The sequence below is a fragment of the Panthera pardus genome, unplaced genomic scaffold (assembly GCF_024362965.1).
Source record: "Panthera pardus isolate Hobbes unplaced genomic scaffold, ASM2436296v1 HiC_scaffold_24, whole genome shotgun sequence".
Lineage (NCBI taxonomy): Eukaryota > Metazoa > Chordata > Mammalia > Carnivora > Felidae > Panthera > Panthera pardus.
In genome coordinates, this window is record NW_026526810.1 from 139442678 (window position 1) to 139467593 (window position 24916).

Below are 24916 nucleotides of genomic sequence, written 5' to 3' on the forward strand. Positions count from 1 at the left end.
CTTTAGCGCAGAAGCTTTTTATTTTGATGGAGCCCCAGTGTTGAATGTTTGCTATTGTTTCCTTTGCCTTCTGAGATGCGTCTACTAAGAAGTGGCGATGTCCAGTGTCAAAGAATTTGCTGCCTGAGTTCTCCTCTAGGATTTTGATGGTCTCTTGTCTCACATTTAGGTCTTTCACCCATTTTGAATTTATTTTTGTGTATGGGGTAAGAAAGTGACTCGGTTTCATTCTTCTGCATCTCCTGGTCCGGTGTGCCCAACACCATTTGTTGACAAAATTGTCTTTGTTCCATTACATACTCTTTCCTGTTTCAGCCAAGATGAGGGGACCATACATTTGTGAGTCCATATCTGGGTTTACCTTTCTGTTCTATTGACCTGTGTGTCTCTTTTGTGCTTGTAGCATACTGTCTTGATGACTACAGCTTTGTAATATAGCATGAAGTCTTCAATCACGAAGTCTCCTGTTTCTTTGTGTAGCATAGACATGTCAATAATATCTGCTCCTTCAATCCTTAACATTGACTGTGTTTCCATTTCTTTCTGTCATCCTCAGTTTCTTTCATCATGTTATATAGTTTTCAGAGTATAGATCTTTGAACTCTTTAGGTATCCTATTATTTTTCGTACAATATTAAATGGGATGGATTTCTTTTTTTTTTCTGATTTGTCTTTCTGTTTCTTCACGATTGCTGTATAGAAATGCAATAGAATTCTGTATGTTGATTTTTTATGTTGTGACTTTGCTGAATTGGTGTATCAGTTCTTGCAATGTTTTGGTGGAGTCTTGGGTTTTCTATGTAGAGTGTCATGTCATCTGTGAAGAGTGGAAGTTTGACTTCTTCCTTTCCAATTTGAATGTCCTTGTTTCTTTTTGTTGTCTTTTTGTGTGGATAAAGCTTCCAGGAATATGTTAGGTAGAATTATGAGAGTGGGCATTCTTGTGTTCGTGACATTAGAGGAAATTTGTTTTCCCAGTGAGGATATTAGCTGTGGGGTTTTCATGTATGGACTTTAGGGTGTCGAGGTATTTTTCCTCTATCCCTTGCTAAGGGTTTTTATCAAGAAAGGATGTTTAACTTTGTCAAAAGTTATTATTATTTTTGCCTCGATTGAGAGGGTCATCTAGTTGTTATCCTTTCTCTTATTACTGTGATGTATTACAGTGATTTATTTGTGAATATTGAACCACCCTTACAGCCAAGGAGTAAATCCCACCCTATCATGGTAAATGATATTTTAATGTATTGTTGGATTCGATTGGAAAGTATTTTCTTGAGAATTGTTGCATCCATGCTCATTAGGGCTAACGGCCTGGAAGTCTCGTTTTTAGTGGGGTTTAATCTGGTTTGGAACCATGGTCATACTGACCTTATAGAATGAGTTTGGAAGTTTTCTTTCCGTTTCTATTATTTGGAATAGTTTGAGAAGACTAGAATATTCTATTCTACTTAAATAGAATATTTACATTCTAATTATCCGGTAGAATTCACCTGTGAAGCCATGAAGCCCTCGAGTTTGTGTGTCAGTAGGTTTTTGATTACTGATTCAATTTATTTTCTCCTTTCAGTCTGTTCAGGTTTCCTATTTCTTCACATTTAAGTTTAGTTAGTTTATATCATTCTGGTAATTTATCCATGTCTTTCAGACTGACCAATTTTTTGGCATATAAATTCCAAAATATTTTTTTATAATTGTATTTCTCTGGTGTTAGTTGTGATCTCTCCTCTCAAATTTGTGATTATATTTACTTAGTCCTGGAGGAAGATGGCAGTGTAGGAGGACGTTGGGCTCACTGGGTCCTGCTGATCACTTAGATTCCACTCACATCTGCCTAATTTACCCAGGAAACCACCAGAAGACTAGCAGAATGGACTCTCTGGAGCCAAGCATAGACGAGAGGCCCACAGAAGTGGATAGGAAGGTTGGAGAGGCGGTCCACGCTACATGGACTGGGTGGAGGGAAAAAGGCAGTGGAGGTGCAGCCAGCCCAACCAGCAAGGCAGAGCCCCCGAATCTGGCTTGCAAAAGCAGAGGGGCTGGATGGAGTGTGTTCTGACAGCCAGTGGGAATTAACATCTGGAATGTTATAATTCAACCGCGCTGCTCAGAGAGCGGGAGGGCTAAAGGACAATGGGGGAGAGAGTTGTTGAGCCCCACAGGATAGAGCTCAGCTTGGCGGGGAACAAAGGCACAGGGAAGAGCCATTTCCCTTGCCCATCCCCCAGCCAAAATCCCAAAGGGAACCAGTTCCTGGCACGAACTTGCTTGCACCACACAAATACCCAACGCTGTGCTTCTGCGGATCCATCCCTCCAATGGGTCTGCCTCCCTCCCAGTGCCACAGGGCTCCTCCTGAAGTGGACCACCAAAGGCAAAGCGAGCTGAACCCGCCCCTCCCGCCCCTGTGCATCTTGTGGATCCATCTAGGCTAATATGTCAGATCCCATCAAAGCAGCGCCCAAGCCTGGAAGTGTGCAAGTAGCCCAGAGGCCACACCACTCCACAGTGAGTCCTGCCCCTGGGAAAGGGGAAGATAAGGTACACAGTAGTCTGACTGTGGCCCCAGCGGTGGGCTGGGGGCAGATATCCCGTCTGACTGCAGCCCCGCCCACCAATGGAAGTTACTCCAGACAGCACAGGGGAAGAACCCTGCAGTTCCGCGCCACTCCAGGGACTCTCCAAAATGATGAATCGGAAGAATTCTACCCATCAGAAACTACAGGAAATAGCGACAACTAATGAACTGATCAAAAACAATTTAAGCAGTATAGTAGAAAATGAATTTAAAATAATAGTCATAAAATTAATATCGCTGGTCTTGAAAAAAGTATAGAGGACAGCAGAGAATCTACTAATACAGAGGTCAAGGGACTAAGAAACAGTCAGGAGGAGCTAAAAATGCTATAAATGAGCTGCAAAACAAAATGGAGGCGACCACAGCTCAGATTGAAGAGGCAGAGGAGAGAATAGGTGAATTAGAAGAAAAAATTATAGACAAAGAAGAAGCTGAAAAAGAGAGATCAAAAAATCCAGGAGTATGAGGGGAGACTTAGAGAACTATGTGACATAATTAAATGAAATAATATATGCATAATTGGGATTCTAGAGGAGGAAGAGGCAAAGGTGCTGAAGGTGTACTTGAAGGAATTATAGCTGAGAACTTCCTTTATGTGGGGAAGGAAAAAGGCATTGAAATCCAAGAGGCACAGGGAACTCCCTTCAGATGTAACTTGAACTGATCTTCTTCATGACATATCATAGTGAAACTGGCAAAATACAAGGATAAAGAGAGAATTCTGAAAGCAGCTAGAGATAAACATGCTCTAACATATAAAGGGAGACCAAAAGACTAGTGACGGATCTCTCTACTGAAACGTGGCAGGCCAGAAAGGAATGGCAAGAAATCTTCAGTGTGATGAACAGAAAAATAATGCAGCTGAGAATCCTTTATCCAGCAAGTCTGTCATGTAGAATAGAAGAAGAGAAAGAGGTCTTCCCAAACAAAGAAAAACTGAAGGAATTCATCACCACTAAACCAGCTCTAAAGAGATCCTAGGGGGGATCATGTGAGACAAAGTACCAGAGACATCACTACAAGTATGAAACCTACAGATATCACAATGACTCTAAACCTATATCTTTCTATAATAACACTGAATGTAAATGGACTAAATGCTCCAACCAAAAGACATAGGGTATCAGAATGGATAAAAAAACAAGACCCATCTATTTGCTGTCTACAGTAGACTCATTTTATACCTGAGGATACCTTCAGATTGAAAGTGAGGGGATAGAGAACCAACTATCATGCTATTGGAAGTCAAAAGAAAGCTGTAGTAGCAACACTTATAACAGACAAACTAGACTTTAAAGGCTGTAACAAGAGATGAAGAAGGGCATATATAATAATTACAGGGTCTATCCATCAGGAAGAGCTAACAATTATAAATGTCTATGAACCAAATATGGGAGCCCCCAAATATATAAAACAATCACAAACATAAGCAACCTTATTGATAAGAATGTGGTAATTGCAGGGGACTTTAATACTCCACTTACAACAGAGCATAGATGATCTAGACACAGGATCAATGAAGAAACAAGGGCCCTGAACGATACACTGGATCAGATGGACTTGACAGATATATGTAGAACTCTGCACCCCAAAGCAACGGAATATACCTTCTTCTTGAGTGCACATGGAGCCTTCTCCAAGATAGATCATATACTGGGTCATAAAAGAGCCCTTCATAAGTATACAAGAATTGAGATCATACCATGCATACTTTCAGACCACAATGTGATGAAATGAAACTTGAAATCAACCACAAGAAAAAGTCTGAAAAGCCTCCAAAAGCATGGAGGTTAAAGAACACCCTACTAAAGAATGAATGGATCAACCAGGCAATTAGAGAAGAAATTTAAAAATATATGGAAACAAATGAAAATGAAAATTCAACAAACCAAACGCTTTGGGATGCAGCAAGGGCAGTCCTGAGAGGAAAATACATTGCAATCCAGGCCTATCTCAAGAAACAAGAAAAATCCCAAATACAAAATCTAACAGCACATCTAAAGGAAAAGAAGCAGAACAGCAAAGACACCCCAAACCCAGCAGAAGGAGAGAAATAATAAAGATCAGAGCAGAAATAAACAATACAGAATCTAAAAAATCTGTAGAGCTAATCAATGAAACCAAGAGTTGTTTTTTTTTTGAAAAAATAAACAAAATTGATACACCTGGAGCCAGTCTTCTCCAAAAGAAAGGGAGATGACCCAAATAGATAAAATCATGAATGAAAATGGAATTATTACAACCACTCCCTCAGAAACACAAGCAATTATCAGGGAATACTATGAAAAATGATATGCCAACAAACTGGACAACCTGGAAGAAATGGACAAATTCCTAAGCAGCCACACACTTCCAAAACTCAAACAGGAAAAAATAGAAAGCTTGAACAGACCCAAAACCAGCGAAGAAACTGAATCAGTTATCAAAAATCTCCCAACAAATAAGAGTTCAGGACCAGATGGCTTCCCAGGGGAATTCTACCAGACATTAAAGCAGAGATAATACCTATCCTTCTCAATCTATTCCAAAAAATAGAAAGGGAAGGAAAACTTCCAGACTCATTCTATGAAATCAGCATTACTTTGATTCCTAAACCAGACAGAGACCCAGGAAAAAAAGAGTACAGGCCAATATCCATGATGAATATGGATGCAAAAGTTCTCAATAAGATACTAGCAAATCGAATTCAACAGCATATAAAAATAATTATTTACCATGATCAAGTGGGATTCATCACTGGGCTGCAGCGCTGGTTCAACATTCGCAAATCAATCAATGTGATACATCACATTAATAAAAGAAAAGATAAGATGTAGAAAGAGCATTTGACTAAATTCTGTCAATCGATGTAGAAAGAGCATTTGACTAAATTCAACATCGTTTCTTACAAAAAAAACCCTCAAGACACTCGGGATAGAAGGAACCTACTTAAGCATCATAAAAGGCATTTATGAAAATCCCACAGCTGATATCATCCTCAATGGGGAAAAACTGAGAGCTTTCTCCCTGAGATCAGCAACACGACAGGGATGTCCACTCTCACCGCTGTTGTTTAACATAGTGTTGGAAGTTCTAGCATCAGCAACCAGACAAGAAAAGAAAATCAAGGCATCAAAATTGGCAAAGATGGAGTTAAGGTTTCGCATTTTGCAGATGACATGATATTATATATGGAAAACCTGATGACTCCACCAAAAGTCTGCTAGAACTGATACATGAGTTCAGTAAAATCTCAGGATACAAAATCAGTGTACAGAAATCAGTTGCATTCTCATACACTAATAATGAAGCAACAGAAAGACAAATAAAGAAACTGACCCCATTCACAATTGCACCAAGAATCATAAAATACCTTGGAATAAACCTAACCAAAGATGTAAAAGATCTGTATGCTGAAAACTATAGAAAGTTTATGAAGGAAATTGAAGAAGATATAAAGAAATGGAAAAACATTCCGTGCTCATGGATTGGAAGAATAAATATTGTTAAAATGTCAATACTACCCAAAGCTATCTACACATTCAATGCAATCCCAATCAAAACCGCACCAGCATTCTTCTCGAAGGTAGAACCAGCAATCCTAAAATTTGTATGGAACCACGAAAGGCCCCAAATAGCCAAAGTAATTTTGAAGAAGAATACCAAAGCGGGTATCACAATCCCAGACTTTACCCTCTACCACAAAGCTATAATCATCAAGACAGCATGGTATTGGCACAAAAAGAGACACATAGACCAATGGAATAGAATAGAAACCCCAAAGATAGACCCACAAAACTAATCTAGACCTGCGAACTAATCTTTGACAAAGCAGGATACAATATCCAATGGAAAAAAAAGAGTCTCTTTAACAAATGATGCTGGGAGAACTGAGCAGCAACATGCATAAGGATGAAACTAGACCACTTTCTTACACCATTCACAAAAACAAACTAACAATGGATAAAGAACCTGAGTCTGAGACAGGAGACTCAGACTTTCTCCTAGAGGAGAAAGCAGGGAAAAACTCTGACCTCAGCTGCAGCAATTTCTTACTTGACCCAACCCCAAAGGCAAGGGAATTAAAAGCAAAAAGGAACTATTGGGACCTCATGAAGATAAAAAGCTTCTGCACCACAAAGTAAACAATCAACAAAACTAAAAGGAAACCAATGGAATGGGAAAAGATATTTGCAAGAGACATATTGGACAAAGGGCTAGTATCCAAAATGTATAAAGAGCTCACCAAACTCCCCACCTGAAAAACAAATAATCCAGTGAAGAAATGGGCAGAAAACATGAATAGACACTTCTCTAAAGAAGACATCCAGATGGGCATCAGGCACATGAAAAGATGCTCAAAGTCGCTCCTCATCAGGGAAATACAAATCAAAACCACACTCAGATAGCACCTCATGCCAGTCAAAGTGGTCAAAATGAACAAAACAGGAGACTATAGATGCTGGAGAGGATGTGGAGAAACGGGAACCCTCTTGCACTGTTGGTGGGAATGCAAACTGGTGCAGCCTCTCTGGAAAACAGTGTGGAGGTTCCTCAAAAAATTAAAAATAGACCTACCCTATGACCCAGCAGTAGCACTGCTAGGAATGTACCGAAGGGGTACAGGAGTGCTGATGCATAGGGGCACTTGTCCCCCAACGTTTATAGCAGCACTCTCAACAATAGCTAAATTATGGAAAGAGCCTAAATGTCCATCAACTGACAAATGGATAAAGAAATTGTGGTTTATATACACAATGGAATACTACGTGGCAATGAGAAAGAATGAAATATGGCCTTCTGTAGCAACGTGGATGGAACTAGAGAGTGTTATGCTAAGTGAAATAAGTCATACAGATAAGGACATATGTTTTCACTTCTATGTGGATCCTGAGAAACTTAACAGACGACCATGGGGGTGGGGAAGGCAAATAATGGTTGGAGAGGAAGGGAGCCAAAACAGAAGAGACTCCTCAAGACTGAGAACAAACTGAGGGTATATGGGGGGTGGGACGAGGGGAGGGTGGGTGATGGCCACTGAGGAGGGCACCTGTTGGGATGAGCACTGGGTGTTGTATGGAAACAAATTTGAAAATAAATTTCATATTAAAAAAAAATTTACTTAGTCCTTTCTCTTTTGTTTTTGCTAAGTATGGCCTCGGTTTATCATTTTTAGTTACGCTTCCAAAACCTAGCTTATAGTTTCATTGATCTGTTCTACTGTTTTTGTTTGTTTCTTTATCATTTATTTCTGGTCTAGTGCTCTTTATTTACCTTCTCCTGCTGGCTTCGGCGTTCATTTTCTGTTCATTTCCTAGCTTGTTTAGGTGTAACATGGTTGTGTGTTTGAGATTTTTCTTCTTTCTTGAGTTTGGCCAGTATTGCTATATATTTCCCTCTTCCAACCAGTTTTGCTGCATCCAGATGGTTTGGCACTGGTATGTTTCCATTTTCATTTGCTTCCATGTATTTTTTACTGTTTCCTTAATTTCCTGAAAATCTCATACAATCTTTACTACAGTCTTTAACTTCATGTATTAGTGGTGTTGCCAAAGGTTTCTTGTGGTTGACTTCAAGTTTCATAGTGTCCTGGTCTGAAAATATGCTTGGTATTATGTCAATCTTTTTGTACTTGTAGAGGGCTGATTTGTGACATAGTATGTGATCTGTTCTGGGGAATGATCTATGTGCACTCAAAAGGAATGTGTATTCTGCTGTTTAGAATGGAATGTTCTGAATATATCTGTTAAGTCCATTTGGTCCAGTGTGTCTTCCTTAGCCATTGTTTCCTTATTGATTTTCAGCTTAGATGATGTGTCCATTGTTGTAAGTGGAGCGTTAAAGTTCTCTATTATTATTATTATTATTGTATTATTATCAATTAGTTTCTTTATGTTTCTTATTAACTGATTTATATATATCAGTGGTTACAATTTTAGCATATAAAGATTGAAAGCTTTGTATCTTCTCATTGGATAGACCAGTTTATGACGATATACTGCCTTCCTCATCTCTTGTAACAGATTTTGGTTAAAATCTAGTTAGTGTCATACGTGTATGGTACTACAACCTTCTTTCGACGTCCGTTAGCATGATAAATTGCTATCCCTCCCCTCACTTTCAATCTACAGGTGTTTGGGTTGAAGACGAGTCTATTGTATGCAGTGTATAGAAGGTCTTGTATTTTTTTATCCATTCTGTTTTCCTATGCCTTTTGATTGGAGCATGTTGCCCTTTTACATTCACAGTGGTTATTGATAGATATAAACTTAGTGCCATTGTGTTACCTCTCAAGTCACTATTTATGGAGATTTTCTCTGCTTATTTCTAGTCTTTGTTTCTTTTAGTCTTCCTTACCCACTCAAAGAGTCCCATTTAATATTTCTCAAAGGGTTGGTTTAGATGCCACGAACTCCTTTGGTTTTTGTTTGGGAAATTCTCTCTCTCCTTGTATCTGAATGACAGCCTTGATGGGTAAGGATTCTTGGCTGCATATTTTTGAATTGGGCATGTTGAGGATATCATGCCACTCCTTTCTTGCCTGCAGGTTTCTGTGGAGACATCTGCCATAATCTTTTATGTCTTCCCTTTTTAGTTAGCGACTTCTTTTGACTTGCTGCTTTTAGTGTTTTTCTTTCCATGTGTATTTTGCTAATTTTACTGTTATATGTCTCTCTGTTGCCTGCTTTTTTTTATTTTAATGGGAGTTCTCTGTGACTCATAGATGTGGACGACTGTTTCTTTCCCCAGTTTGTGGACATTTTCCACTATAATGCACTCAGATAAAACTTTTCCTTTTTTTTCTCCCTCTCGTTTTGCTCAGGGACTCCTTTTTTTTTTTTTCAACATATGAAGTTTATTGTCAGATTGGTTTCCATACAACACCCAGTGCTCATCCCAAAAGGTGCCCTCCTCAATACCCATCACCCACCCTCCCCTCCCTCCCACCCCCCCATCAACCCTCAGTGTGTTCTGTTTTTAAGAGTCTCTTACACTTTGGCTCTCTCCCACTCTCACCTCCTTTTTTTTCCTTCCCCTCCCCCATGGGTTTCTGTTAAGTTTTTCAGGATCCACATAAGAGTGAAACATATGGTATCTGTCTTTTTCTGTATGGCTTATTTCACTTAGCATAACACTCTCCAGTTCCATCCATGTTGCTACAAAGGGCCATATTTCATTCTTTCTCATTGCCACGTAGTACTCCTTTGTGTATATAAACCACAATTTCTCAGGGACTCCTTTGAAAAGAATTTTATTTCACTTTATGGAGTTGCTGAGTTCCCGAAGTATACGTTTGAGATGCAATATTTAGTTTTCCTCTTCTTTGCTGCTTCATTTCCCCCATAATTTTATCTTCTATGTCACTTACTCACTCATCTGCTTCTTTCCACCTGAGGTCATTATATACAATCAGTTTCACATCCCGTTTATAGCATTTGTAACGTTTCAGACTGACAAGTTTTTAGGTCTTTTCTATATGTAGACAGGGTATCCTCCTGTCTTGTTTGCTTTCTTGAAGCACAGCTAGTGTCCGTATGATAGTTTTTAAAAATTTTTTTTACTTATTATAGTTTTTAAAAATTCTGTTTGAGGCATATTTGTTATATGTGTTTTAATTATATCCCTTACAATGACCTTTTATCGTTTATTCTTTTGGAATGCATTCCTCCATCAGTCTGTATGTCTGTCTCTGCTTTCTTAAGTTTTTCGGAAAATCCTGTTAGGTTTTCTGCTTCTAGAGTAGTGTCTTCATGAGAAGTGTTTACATACTGTTGAGGACCTGATATTCTGGAAGCATTTCTTGCATGTGCTGTGTGCACTGTGCTGTCATGTATTGGCTGCTGTGTCCCTCAAGTCAGTCCTCTGCAGGTTTCTCCTTGCCTCCAGTAGGGAGTTTTTCAACTTTGTCCAGTGTTGTGTTTTAACTAAGTGAGTTTGTTCTGACTGTTAAAAGAGGCTAATTCCTATCTCCCCTAGAAGTGAAGCTTTGCCTCACTATATGGTCAGTAGACTTGGTGCCTGTGGGGGTATATGGTGGTCTTTGGAGGGAGGGGCGTGGTGCTGGTCTGGGTTCCAGGCAGTCTTTTCCTAGTAAGGAAGCATCTGAGTAAGACAAGGGGGGTGGATCTTGGTGTCAGTGGCTCAGCTTCTACTGGGGGGTGCTGTGCTGCTCACTGAACTCTGTCCATGCTGATTGGCGGGAGGAAATATTGGCATCAGCAACCCCTCTAGTCCCTGCAGTTGGAGTTCCCAGCCGCCCCTGTTCAGGAAGCCCTCCCACAGAGAGAAAAATCTGTACTCGTTGGTCCCAGTCAGAACCCTGCCTTCACCCTGTCTGTGTCCAAGCCATTGGCCCACCTGGTGGCACAGAGCTCTTATATTTTATATCAGGAGCTCTAGCTGGGTTTCAAAAGTCCAAACTGTATGAACTCAGTATAATAGGGACCCCACCGATCCTCTGGGAGAGGGTTTTTCTGTGCTGTGGCTGGAGCTGGTTATCCCAGAAGGGCAGTTGCATGAACATTAGGGGCTTGGAGTTCATCTAGGACTGCTTTAAGGTTCAGCTGTTGTGCCTCAGGAAATCTGTAATTCACTCATGTTGAGGGACCGGAGTAAGCAATGCAAACAACTGTGTCTTTGTGGTGTTAGTGCAGTTTTCCTATGACAACACAGTTGCTAATTCAGAAAGTTAATAGGTAAGCACAGAATCCTGTGTCCAGGAACTGCTGTGTTGAGAGGAAACCCCAGACCCTGACAGGAAACCTGCCTGTAACCTCCATCTGCACCTGCTCATGGGAACACAAAGCAGAATTGTGCCTAGTGTGCGCCCCCTGGTGGTGCTGATCCCCTCCTGCAGGGAGGTTTGTGTCTGGGCTCCCAGTGAGGTACCCTCACCGTGTCACTTGCACAGTAATATGTGGCCGTGTCCTCGGTCTTGAGGCTGTTCATCTGCAGATACAGCGTGTTCTTGGCCTTGTCTATGGAGATGGTGAATCGGCCCTTCACGGAGTCTGCGTAGCCTGTGCTACTTCCATCAGTATAAATGCGTGCGACCCACTGCAGCCCCTTCCCTGGAGCCTGGCGGACCCAGTGCATGTAGTAGCTACTGAAGGTGAATCCAGAGGCCACACAGGTGAGTCTCAGGGACCCCCCCGGCTTCACCAGGTCTCCCCCAGACTCCACCAGCTGCACGTCACACTGGACACCTGCAGACACAAGACATGTTGGTCAGGAAACTGTCACACATCCACTGTCTCACTCATATCCATTCACAGACTCAGTGTCCCTCGTTCACCATGAATTACCTTTGAAAAGAGCAACCAGGAACACCCAGCCCAGCACAAACTCCATGGTGAGGTGTGTGTGTTCTGTGCTGATCACAGAATGGGAACACCTGGGACTCCCGGGGCTGGGGCTCCTCTCCCAGCTGCAGGGTTGGAGCCGGACTGGTTTAATCAGCACAGGGAGGGCCCTATTTGCATATCCTCTGACTATATATCAGGCTCCAGACTTAGATTTGTTTCAAATTTAAAACCAGTGTTTGAGAGGCACTTCTGGATCACTTCTTGCAGAAGGGACTGTGACAGTATAAATAATTCTGATCTGTGAACACAGTGATCTTTTCCTCTGTGTTTGCCATTTTACATGTCTTTCTCCCAGCACGTCATGTTTGGTATGCTATTTTACTTTTTAGTGAAATTTAATCCTAAATACTTTATTTTGTGCCATATATTTTAATGTGTGTTTATTTTTGTGTGACAGATAGAGGGAAGGAGAGAGAGATCAGAGAGAGAGAAGGGGACAGAGAATCCCAAGCAGGCTCTGCACAATCATTGCAGACCCTGCCTTAGAACTAAACTCAGGAACCAGGAGATCATGACCTGAGCCAAAATCAACAGTAGGCCCTTAACGGATTGAGCCACACAGATGCTCCATTTTGTGCCATTTTCAATTGTGTGATTTTGTTAGTTTTTTCATATACTATGTTTTAGGTGTGTGGAAATACAACATATTTTTGTATGTTGATTTGTACCCTGAACTTTTCCTGAGTTTATTAGTTCTAATACTTTTTTTATGGAGTTTCTAAGATTTCACTATAAGTTCATGTGATTCTCAAACAAATAATTTTCTTCTTACTGATTTACATGTCTTTATTTCATTTTCTTACCGAATTTTTATGGGTACATCTGCAACTTATAGGAGCAGCAAGCTTTTTCCTTCTTTGCTTCTGTGTTCTTTGTCTGGTCTAAGGATTCAATTGACATAAGACAGATCTACAGAAGAGAATAAATTTCATTTTGCATGTGCACAAGCTTCCTAATAATATGACACCCAGAGAATGAAGAAAGTAGGTGGCCCTTGTGCCTTTTAGAAAAAAAAAAATGGATTTGCGAAGAGTTAACAAGACAGAGATTTGGGTTTGGGCAAGTCAATTAGTGAGGAATTAACAAGGCTTGTTTGCACAGCCTTCTTGGTGCTAAAGTTCCCATTTCTGGTGTAAGGATGGTTCTCCCATTCTGGTAGAGGGAAAGGAAGTTTCCCAGGAGAGATTTATGTCCTGCTCTCAGGGGGACAAAGAAGGGTCACAGATTGCTTAGACTAGCTGTACTCTAGTGACTTTCCTCCAAATAAGCCATGTGACAAGATGACATACATTGGGTGCCATATTTTACTGGTCTTCATGTTACCATGCGGAATACCTATGTAGGGAATGAGAATCCTTGCCCGGCTCCTAATATGACAGGAAAAGCGTCAGTTTTTCACTGTTAAATATGCTGTCAGGTGTGGGCTTTTCATCTACGGCCACAATTTTGTGGAGGTAATTTCTTTCTTTCCTCAGTTGCTGAGATTTTTAAATAATGACAATTTGTTGAATTTTGTCTAGTTTTATATATATCAATAGATGATGATATAGGTGATCAATAGATGTGACTGCATTGTCACATATGACCCTTTCATTGTGCTGTTGCATTCACTATGCTAGGAGTTTTGCATGTATGTCCATCTGAGATATTGGCCTTTAGTTTCTCTTAAGGTGTCTTTTGATTTCACATCATAGTAAGGTTGGTCTTGTAGATGAGTTGGGGCATATTCCTTTCTTTTCAGTTTTTGGTAAGAGTCTGAGAGGTATTGGCATTAAATATCCTTTATATTTTGATACAGTTCATAGATAAAGTCCTCTGTTACCAAGCTGAATTTTTTTCTTTAGGGGTGGGATATGATTAGATTATAGATTCAATCTTACTTGCTTTAATTCTGTTAATTTTCTATTTCTTCATGTACAGTCTTGTGGATTGTATAACTCTAGAAACTGCCTAGTTGTCCCTTAGTTATCTAATAATGGGTCTATAATTATCTAGGGATTTTCTGTTATTGTTCTTCACTTCTTTGGTATCAGTTATGTCCCCTCCTTAATTCTGATTGTATCTGTTTGAGTTTTACTTATTTCCTAGTAGAGATGCTTTTTCAATTGCATTTAGCTTTCCAGATATCAATTTCGATTTGTTAATTTTTTGTATTATTACACTCCTTATTCCTTTTATCTGTTCTAATAATTTCTAATGTTAGTTGAGTTAATAAAAATGCCAATGAATGTATCTGGGAAATTCTTATTTATATGGTACCACAAAGCACACGGAAGTGAGAAAACAATCCTGAGAAAGAAGAACAAACCTGGAGACAGCACACGTCCTTCTTTCTAAGTATATTGCATAGGTACATTGTCTATAACACTGTGCTGCTAGCATACAGTCAGACACACAGACCAGTGGAGCAGGTTACAGAGACCAGAATGAAATGTGTCTGGATGCAGTCAGCAAATCCTCCATGAGATTTCACAGAATTAAAATTAGGGAAAAAATGGCCTCTTTCACAAATGGTTTTGAATTCCAGTGAGTAAAATAATGACATTTGGTCCTTATCTTATACCATACAGATATGTAGACTCCCATTCAGCCCCTTCCCTGGAGTCTAGCAGACCCACCTCATCAATTAGCTACTGAAGGTGAATCTAGAGACTGCACAGGAGAGTCTCAGGGACCCCCTCCCCTGCCAGGCATCATCAGGTCTCCCCAAGGCTCCACCAGCTGTACGTCACACAAGACATCTACAGACACAAGTCAGGAAAATGTCACACATCCACTGTTTCTCTCACTCATATCCACTAACATAGTCAGTGTTTCTTGTTCATCATGAATTACTGTTTAAAATAGAACCACGGAAAACCAAAGTGAACCCAAACTCCATGGTGAGATGTCTGTGTTCTGTTCTCATCACTGAATGTGAACACTTAGGGGCTGGGGCTCTTCTCCCAGCTACAGTTTCAGGGATGGGAGGGTTTAATCAGCATACAGATGTCCTTTGACAATATAGTAAATTTTGCAATAGAATCCTCAAGAAGCCAGTGACCTTTGGCAGGTGTAAGGGATAGGGCAGTGTTTGGTGTCACAATATCTTTCAGGACATTGTGATTTATTAATTTGTGATTTTGCTGCAGTGATTATAAGTACCCATGATAATCCTTATTTTCACATATGAACCCAAACACTTGAGGTAAGAATCAGTATACCACCATTGTACAGGTTAATAGATACACTGCAGCAGAGACAGAGTGTGTGAATGTCCAAGATCACGTATGAGGTGAGAGTAGTCCCAGTATCTGGACCTGTGCTCTCCATCGGAGGACCCATCTGCCTCCTGAACCACATGCAGGACAAGGCTGGACATCCCAGTGAGGTTTGCAGGTTCCTGACTTTCTAGAAGTCCCAGGAGAGTGATGGGTGGAAGCCAGTTCTATTCTGTCACAGATATTGGAGAGAGTGAGAAACCTCAACACAGACTCACAGAGCTAATGGAGATGCTAGGGGTTTTTTAAAAACACAAGGGGTCATTTACACATGAACTCTATGTGGACATCAATGGAAACCCTCAATAATGGGCCTCTGGGTGGCTCAGTTGGTTAAGTGTCCGATTTTGACTCAGGTCATGGTCTCACAGTTTATGAGTCTGAGCCTTGTGTCGGGCTCTGTGCTGACAGCTCAGAGCCTGGAGACTGCTTCATATTCAGATACTGTGTCTCCTCTCTCTCTCTTCCCCTTGCCCGCTCGTAGTCTGTCTCTCTCTCCCATAAAAACAAATAAACATTAAAAAAAGAAAGCCTCAATAACGTTAAAATGGTTGAATTTTATTAAAATATGTTGAAGGCAAAACACCTGAGATCAGGAAGGATGATGTTAATTAAAAATATTTCTTCATCTATGAAATGGAGATCATTATTCTTCTAAACTCTTGTTAATGTGAGAATGATCAAAGATGTATTTATCCCAGTGTCTGACCCTGGGAAAATTTGTGTATTCCCATTATCATGGTTTATTTAAAGAGGGAGGACACTTGTGTGTTTCCACAGCTTTACAAACTCTTTGCTGTTTTCATATCAGAATAAGTGTGCAGAGCCTGGATCTGAAAGCCCTTGAGAGGAGACCAGTCCTCAACCAATCTCTTGTCCTGGATCATGAGCTCCCTGGTCTCTGAGTTCCCCCTGGTGGTTGTGATTGCCCCCGGTGGTCCCTGTGCTCCTATTGTTTCACAGACCCCTGCAGAGTTACAGTGACTCCTTTATTCCCCTCCCCATTTATGCAACAAGCAAGGGTGAGACCCTTCCATCATGAGCACTGCAGACCCTTCTGTTCACAGGATGTCTCCTCCTACATATTTTCCATCTTTGAACCCTTCACTCTGCTTCTTGCCTATAAATATACAGTTATATTTCCTTTAATCATTGGTGAGGAACAATCTTGAATAGTTATCCTTATCAGCTGGCAAGAGTCAGAAGAACTTTTCATTTGATAATAGAGAGAACAAAAGAAAGATTTTTGGGCTCATATTCTACTTTCATGAAACTGGGATAAATGTGCTCAGCTTCAGACATGTACCACCTTCAAGAAAAAAGGAAGTGTCAATCCCAGAGACAAGTTGGAGTCTGAGATTCAGAGCATTCTGTCTTTGAACGTAACGGGTTTCCCCAGATTGATAATCAAATTGTTTCTTGTTGGTGATGCACTTCTAAATTACACTGTCTTTCTTCTGGGATAGGAATGTCAGTACCTGTTATGTTATGGTTACCATGCTGAAGCATTCAGAAAAAAAAATGGTTTTCTAGAAATGCAGGTCGGCTGATGGAGAGGGTTTCACCCCAGGATGGAAGGTACCACAGTCTCACCCTACCCAAGCTACATGGTTAGATTTGGGGTTTTAGAGGTAGTGAAATTTAGGAACGTTTTGTACTTGACTTAATATGTAATGATTTGACATGTTGGAGGATTTGGGGGTGTGGTAATGTGAGTGTCATGTGGGAGGGAGGTGAACTTTCCCTGACATCAGTGTGGACTGTGGTCATCTATGTCATTCTTGAACCTGTGTAGAATAACTTATGTGGCCAAAGGGACTTGTCACATGAGATTAATTATGACACACTGATATTACTGCCATGTGTATGAGTCTGGGGATGGAGTTCAGGACACAGATGGGCAGTCACCAAATGTCTGTCTCGGAACTGAAGGTGAGTGGGTCCTGAAGACAGCATATCTGTGGGAGGGAATACCTTGAGAATTGTGGGATGAAACCCCTCATCACCAAGCACAGACACTTTCTTGCATGAAGTTCAAGTCTCCCTCTGGATCTGAGTGTCTAACTGAACCCAGGTGGATATGCATGGATGTCCCCAAAATGCACTGAGGTGAAGAGAAACGGTAAGGAAAGAAACATGAAGAAAGACAGATAACAGCAAGGAAAGTCACATAAAGGAGTCATTGCCATTGAGAGAGGACTTCTGGGGATGACATGCATCCTGTTTTCTGCAGCCTTGATTGGACGTTGTTGGACACTAGCCAGTGGAGGTCGGGGGCAGCCCTACCAACTGGGCTCTGGGATGTAAGACCAGAACCATAGCCACCCTAAGCTGACTGTATTGTGGACAAGTGACATGACTCGGGAGGTCCCTCACCTGAGGGTAAAGGGATGTTCTGGCCACCCTGTGGCCCCCCCACCCTCTGAGGTCACTCCCTCCAAATGTTATACATTCACAGCTTCTATTGTATGTGAAATGTACCCTCTCTCAGTAAGGCGATGGTCCACTGCTGGTTGTGGGAGGATCCATCCTTGTGACCTTGTCTCTGGTATAAACCTCTTCTCTGTCTTCTAAGAATGAAAGCAAAGTTCCCCTTAACATGCAGCTAAAATCCAATATTGTGCCCTCACTTGGATCCAATTATTTTTTGGTGTAAATCACTAGTGAAATTGTCATCTGTTTGGAGATTCCCTTCAGAAGCAAGTACTGGAATACATGGGTGGTGTCAGGTGGTGTAGACCAGTGGAACAGCACATGGTAACCATGCATCCTCAAGGCTGAGCTTGTTCCCTAGTGCGGAATGGGAAGTACGAGGAATGCCAGGTGACACTCATCTGTGCTTCTTAAGTACCCAACAGACCTGGGTGAACGGGCCTGCTCCAGGAGCAAGGACGTCTACACACAGGCAATACATAGATGCCAGCTGTCTAGACAGACTGCCCATGAGACGGGGTCACAGAGAAGCAGGGAAGGGAACCTGGGGTTTGAATTCCCACTCACGTGGCACCAACATTGGGAATCCTGAGTATGTTTGTTAATTAATGTCCACTACCAGTTAGGGATAAAATGGGTAAATGCAAGTTTTTAGACTCACTGCCCTAGATCCCATTGGTTATGACCTTTTTTAACAAAATTTGTCCCCTTCTTTTTTTCCCCTGTTTTTTAATGTCTGAAGATTTTATTTATTTACATCTTTGTTAGTTAACATGTAGTGTAGTTTTAGTTTTGGGAATAAAATTTAGTGATTCATCACATACATTAACACCCAGTGCGCATCACAAGTGACCTACATAATCTCCATCACCCGTTTAGCTATTTGAATCAGAATTTTTGTGTCCTTTGTGTAACTACCTTGTAGAGAAATTGGTGGGACATAAGGTAATTCTATTTTAACTTTTTAAACTCTTCTCCAGTGTGGTCACACCACTTTGCATTCCCACCAAGAGTATAGGAAGGTTCCTCTGTCTCCACATCCTTGCCCATATCTGTTGTTTCCTGAATTGTTCATTTTAGCCATTCTGACAGGTGTGAGGTGGTATCTTATCATGATTTTGAATTGATTTTCCCCAATGATGAGTGATGTTGAGCATCTTTTCATGTGTCTCTTAGCCATCCAGATGTTTTCTTTGGAAAAGTGTCTGCTCATGTCTTTTGACCATTCACTGGATATTTATTTGTTCTTCTGTGTTTGTTAAGTTCTTATAGATTTTGGATACTAACTCTTACCATGTATGTCATTTTCAAATATCTTCACTCCCCTGTCAGTTGCCACTTAGTGTTGTTGACTGTTTCCTCCTCTGTGCAGAAGCTTTTTATCTTGATGAGGTCCCAATAGTTCATTTTTTGCTTTTGTTTTCCTTGCCTCTAGAGGCGTGTGTATTAAGAAGTTGCCGAGGTCGAGGTCAAAGAGGTTTCTGCCTGTTTTCTCTTATAGATGTTGATGCTTTTTGGTCTTACATTTAGGTTTTTCATCCATTTTGAATATATTTTTGTGTTTGCTGTAGGAAAGTGTGCCAGATTCATTCTTCTGCATGTTACTATCCAGTTTTCCCAGCACCATTTGCTGAACAGACTGTTCAGCAAATCTGGTTCTCTATTCTGTCCCATTCATGTATGTGTCTATTTTTGTGCCAGTACCATACTTTCTGGATGATTACAGCTTCGTAATACAGCTTGAAGTCTAGAATTGTGATGCCTCCAGGTTTGGATGTCTTTTTCAACATTGCTCTGCCTATTCGGTGTTTTCTGCTTTTATACAAATTTTAAAATTCTTTGTTCTTTTTCTGTGAAGAATGTTGGTGTTATTTTGGTAAGGATCACATTGAATGTGTAGATTGCTTTGGGTAGTATTGATATTTTAACAATATTTGTTTCCCAATCCATGACCATGGAATGCTCTTCCTTTGTGTCTTGTGTAATTTGCTTCATATGCTTTCTATAGTTTTTAGCATACAGATCTCTAACATGTTTGGTTAGGTTTATTCCTAGGTATGTTATGATTTTTGGTGCAATTGTCAATGGGTCTGATTCCTTAATGTCTCTCTTTTCTGCTTCATTTTTGGTGTATGTATATAGTGCCAATAACTTGATGTTGTCTTTGTATCCTACAACTTTTCTGAGTTTTGTCTCCACCCTAGAAGTCTTTTGGTGGAATCTTTTGGATTTTCCATATAGAGTATCATGTAATCTGCAAAGAGTGAAAGTTTGACTTACTCCTTTCAAATGTCTATGCCTTTTATTTCTTTTCATTGTTTGATTGCAGAGACTAAGCGTTCTAGTACTACGTTGAACAAAATTAGTGACAGTGGATATCCCTGTCATGTTCCTGACCATATGTGGAGAGCACTCAGTGTTTCCCCATTGAGGATGATGTTAACAGTGCGTGTTTTGTATATGGCCTGTATGTCGTTGAAGAATTTTCCATCTATCTTTACTTGCTCGATGGTTTTTATCAAGAAAAGATAGTATAGTTTATCAAATGCTTCTCTGCATTTATTGAAAGGATCATTTGGGTCTTATCCTATTATTGATATGGTGTATAACTTTGACTGATTGTTAATATTAATCCATCCTTGCACCCCAGGAATAAATCCGACTTCATCCTGGTAAATGATTCTTTTAATGTACTGTTGGATTCAATTTGTAAGTATGTTGTTGATAATTTTTGCATCCATGTTCACCTGGGCAATTGGTCTGTAATTCTTCCTGTTGAAATTTTGGTAGTTTACATGTTTCTGGGAATTTATTCATTTCTTCCAGATGGCCTAATTGGTTGGTATATAGTTTTTCATAATATTCTCTTATAATTGATTGTATTTCTGGTGTTGGTTGTGATCTGTCCCATGAAATTCATGATTTTGTCTGTTTGGGTCCTTTTTCTTTTCTGTTTGAATAATCTGGTCCAGGAAGTTCAATTTTATTCATTCTTTCAGAAAGCAACCTAAAAGTTTTGTTGATCTGTTCTACTGTTTTTGTTTCTTTCTATGCCATTTATAGGTACTCTATGATTGTTTACCCTCCTCGTCTGACTTTAGGCTTCATTTGCTCTTCCTTTTCTAGCTTCTTTAGGTGTAAAGTGGTTGTGTGTTTAAAATTTTATTTTTATCGTGTTAGGCCTGTACTGCTATCTACTTCCATCTTAAACCTGCTTTTGCTGCATCCCACAGGATTTGGACCGTCAACGCTAACATTTTCATTTGCTTCCATGTATTTTTATTTCTTCTTTAATTTCCTGGTCAACCGCTTTATTCTTCAGTGCAATGGTCTTTTACTCCAACTATTAGTGGTGTTTCCAAATTTTTCCTTGTGGTTGACTCCAAGTTTCATAGTGTTCTGATCTGAAAATGTGCATGCCATGGTCTCAATCTTTTTGTACTTGTAGGGGCTGATTTATGACCCAGTGTGTGATCTATTCTGGAGAATGTTCCATGTGCACTCGACAAGAATGTATTCTGCTGCTTTAAGATGGAAAGTTTTGAATATATCTGTTAAGTCCATCTGCACCTGTGTCATTCAAAGCCATTGTTTCCTTCTTGATTTTCTTCTTACACTATCTGTTCATTGTTGTAAGTGGGGTGTCCCCTACTTACAAGTGAAAGTCCCCTACTCCTAGTGTATTATTATCAATGAGTTTTTTTATGTCATTAATTGCTTTACATATTTCAGTGCCCCAATGTGTGGTCATAAATATTTACAGTTGTTAGTGCTTCTTGTTGGATAGACCACTTTATGATATAATGCCCTTCTTCATCTCTTTTTGCAGGCTTTGTATTTTAAATCCAGGTTGCCTGATATGAATATGGTACTACAGCTTTCTTTTTTTGTCCAGTAGCATGATAAATTGTTCTGCAACCCCTCACTTTCAATCAACAGGTATCTCTAGGTCTCAAAGGAGTCTTTTATAGGCAGAATATACATGGATCTTGTTTTTTTTTTATCCATTCTGATACTCTGTGTCTTTTGACTGGACTTTTTAGTTCATTTACATTCACAGTGATTATTGAAAGATATGATATTAGTGTAATTGTGTTATCACAATGTTTCTGTAATTTTTTTTCTGGAGATTTATTCTATTCCTTTCTAATGTTTGTTGCTTTTGGTCTTTCTTTCCCACTCAAAGAGTCCCCTTTAGTACTTCTTGCAGGGTTGGGTTAGGGGTCAGAGACTCCTTTAGATTTTGTTTGTCTGGGAAGCTCTTTATCTCTCCTTCTTCTCAATGAGAAACTTCCTGGATAAAGTATTCTTCCCTGCCCATGTTTTTCCCATTCAGTCCATTGAATGTATGATGAAACTCCTTTCTCTCTTGGTAAGTTTCTGTGAAGGGAACTAACCTTATTTGCCTTGCCTTGTTAGGGACTTCTTTTCTCTTGCTGCTTTTAGGATTTTTCCTTTATCTCTCTATTATGTCAATTTTCTATGATTTCTCTTGGTAATGGCCTACTTTTGTTGATTTTGATAGGAGTTCTCTGTGCCTTCTGGATTTGGATGTTCATTTCCTTCCTTGGGTTAGGGCAACTTTCAGCTACAATTTGCACAGATAAACCTTCTGTCCCTTTTTCCCTCTCTTCTTTTGGGACTCCTATGAAAGGAATTTTACTACACTGTACAGAGTGGCTGAGTTCTCTAAGTCTACATCCATAACCCAAGAAGTTAGTTTACCCTCTCTTTTCTGATTCCTTATTTTCCATAATTTTATCTTCTATATCACTTAGTCATCCCTCTGCTGCTTCCACCCATTATGTGCCGTAAGCATCATGTCTCTTTCACAGAATTTTTAAATTTCACCGTTGACCAGTTTTTATGTCTTTTATCTCTGTGGTATGCATATATGCATATCTTGATGTCTTCTATGCTGTTCCCAAGCCCATCCATTATCCTTACTATTGTTGTTTTCAGTTCTGTTTTAGGCCTATTCCTTATATCTGTTTTGATTAGATCCCTGGATATGATCCTTTCTTGTTCTCTCTTTGGGGATGAATTCCTCCATATTCTCATATTGTCTAGGTCTCTGTGTTCCTCTGTGTTTTAGAAAACCTGTTATGTTTTCTGCTTCTGAGAGTCATGGCTACATTAAGAAGAGTTCGTATGCTGTACGGAGACTGGCGCTTCAGGAAGGGTTTGTGGTGAGTGCTGTGTGCACCGTGTTCTTGCTTTTTGGTGTTTTGGGAAGTGGGCATCACCCAATCCATTACGGTTATGAATAGAATAAAAATAAAAGTGAAGCAGATTCTCTCATTTTTACTTCTTGTGTGCCTGCTTGAGCTGTAACATTGGCTTCCTCTTGCCCTTGGAGTGAAAGTTAAACCATCAGGTCCCCACATTCTCAGACTTGAATCTAGTTTGGAATCAGATGAGAATTACACCTTTGACTTTACTGGGTATCCAGCATGTGATAGTATATCATGGGACTTCTCAGCCTATTTAGTCATGTAAGCCAATGTGCTATGTGTTCTGTTCCTCAGGATTATCCTGACTAATACATGTAGATGCTTTTTCTCTTGTAGTTTCAAGTATCTGAAGAAAACTGTAACACATATAAAGTTCTGAGAAGCAAAGTGACATGAATGAAGTGTCATGGTGTTTGACTGGGACAAGAGCAGGGTGAGGATAACGAGGAGTTATGGGATCCTGTGGTCCTAGATGCAAAGTGAGCGCACCTGGGACTCCTGTAAATGTTCAGGGTATGTGCATCAGGATACGTGTAAACCATTGATATTTAGTACAAGGGTAAGCAATTGTAAGAGACTCTATCTCTTGTTCATGTAAGTATAGTGTTCCTGGTAAAACAAACTTTGTAAACCAGACCCGAGTAGGTAAGCACAGAATAATGAATCCAGAGAGGCTTCCTGGGGGAAACTGCTGTATGGAGAGGAAGCCCCAGGCCATGGCACAAAACCTTCCAACAACCCCTACCTGCACCTGCTCCTGGGAACACAAACAGAATGGTGCATAGTGTGCACCCCCTGGAGGTCCTGATCTTCTACAGGGCGGTTTGTGTCTGGGCTCACACTGACAACCCCTCACTGTGTCCTTGCACAGTAATACATGGCCGTGTCTGCAGACCTCAGACTGCTTAGCTCCATGTAGGCTGTGTTTGTGGATGTGTCTGCCATCAGAGTGAGTCTGCTCTGGAACTTCTGTGCATAGCTTGTAGCACCATCTTCAGGGTCAATGCTTCCCATCCACTCAAGCCCTTGTGCAGGAGCCTGTCGCACCCAGTGCATATAGTAATCAGTGAAGCTGTGTCAAGATGCTTTGCAGAAGATCTTCACTGATGCCCCAGGCTTCCTCACTTCAGCCCCAGACTGCACCAGCAAAACCTGGGAGTGCACACCTGTAGAGAGGGGACAAGAGTGGATGAAATCAATGTTGACTGGTCCTGGTCCTCTCCTGTGTCCAGGGACTTGGCTGACCCTTAGCTGTCGCCACTGCCACCAGGTAGAGGATTCTCCAGCTCCAGTCCATTGTGAGGGGATGTGTCTCAGGGTCTCCGGTAGAGGATGGCATTGTACGGTGATGCTCTCAGGGCACAGACACACCCATACTTAACCTAGTGCTCTTAGGACTATTTGCCTAGTCATGAGACAGAGTATTTCATACACAAGACCAGAACCATCTGGAGACGGTCCCAGAGACCGTGTACATTGGGACTCAGAGAGCACCAGTCTAATCCTTGTTTGAGGACATGGGTCCTTGGCCAGGTTCCTGAACTGTGTGCAGACTGAGCTCCTGCTACTGTGTGATAAGACCTTACAGGAAATTCTCCCCATTGTGGACCAGTATTGAATGAGGCAGAGACCACCTGAACCTGTTGTTGGCTCTGATATCTGGACGTCTTATTCCTGGAGAAGCGTGTCTCCGAACTGCTGCACAAAATGGGGTAATAAATGCGTCCTGGCTTCCATCTCTTAGATGAAGATATCTAAAAGCCCTGGAGTAGCAGCGTCAAGTGTCTTCTCACTGCCTGAGTTCATTAAATGCTCTGATGGAACAGGATATTTAAACACCCTTTAGCATCCCTCATCTACTGATATTTTAGATTGCTTTCTGGAAAAGGAAACACTGGCTTCCGACAGGAAAGCCTTCCTCACCCCTTGTGCACCTACTCACCTGGGGGGGCAGCCTGGTGCTGGGTAGTACTGAAAGCTCCCTGCAGTCTAGGCCCGGCCCTGCAGGGAGGTTCCTGTCAAGACTCACAGGACATTTATTCCAGTGTCTCTACTCCAGCATTACAT

General features: G+C 40.7%; 1 pseudogene and 1 gene segment (V, D, J or C); both read right to left on the reverse strand.

Moving 5' to 3' along the window:
* Nucleotides 1-10706: 10706 nt before the first annotated feature.
* LOC128772865 (immunoglobulin heavy variable 3-74-like) lies at nt 10707-11761 on the reverse strand (the record flags this gene model as incomplete). The annotated part of the segment is given in 2 exon segments: nt 10707-10817; nt 11453-11761. Coding segments are annotated over 2 exon segments (420 nt in total), but the record flags the coding sequence as incomplete, so codon positions are not given.
* An 11940-nt stretch (nt 11762-23701) lies between these two features.
* LOC128773089 (immunoglobulin heavy variable 1-46-like) lies at nt 23702-24183 on the reverse strand (annotated as a pseudogene).
* Between the last annotated feature and the right edge of the window lie 733 nt (nt 24184-24916).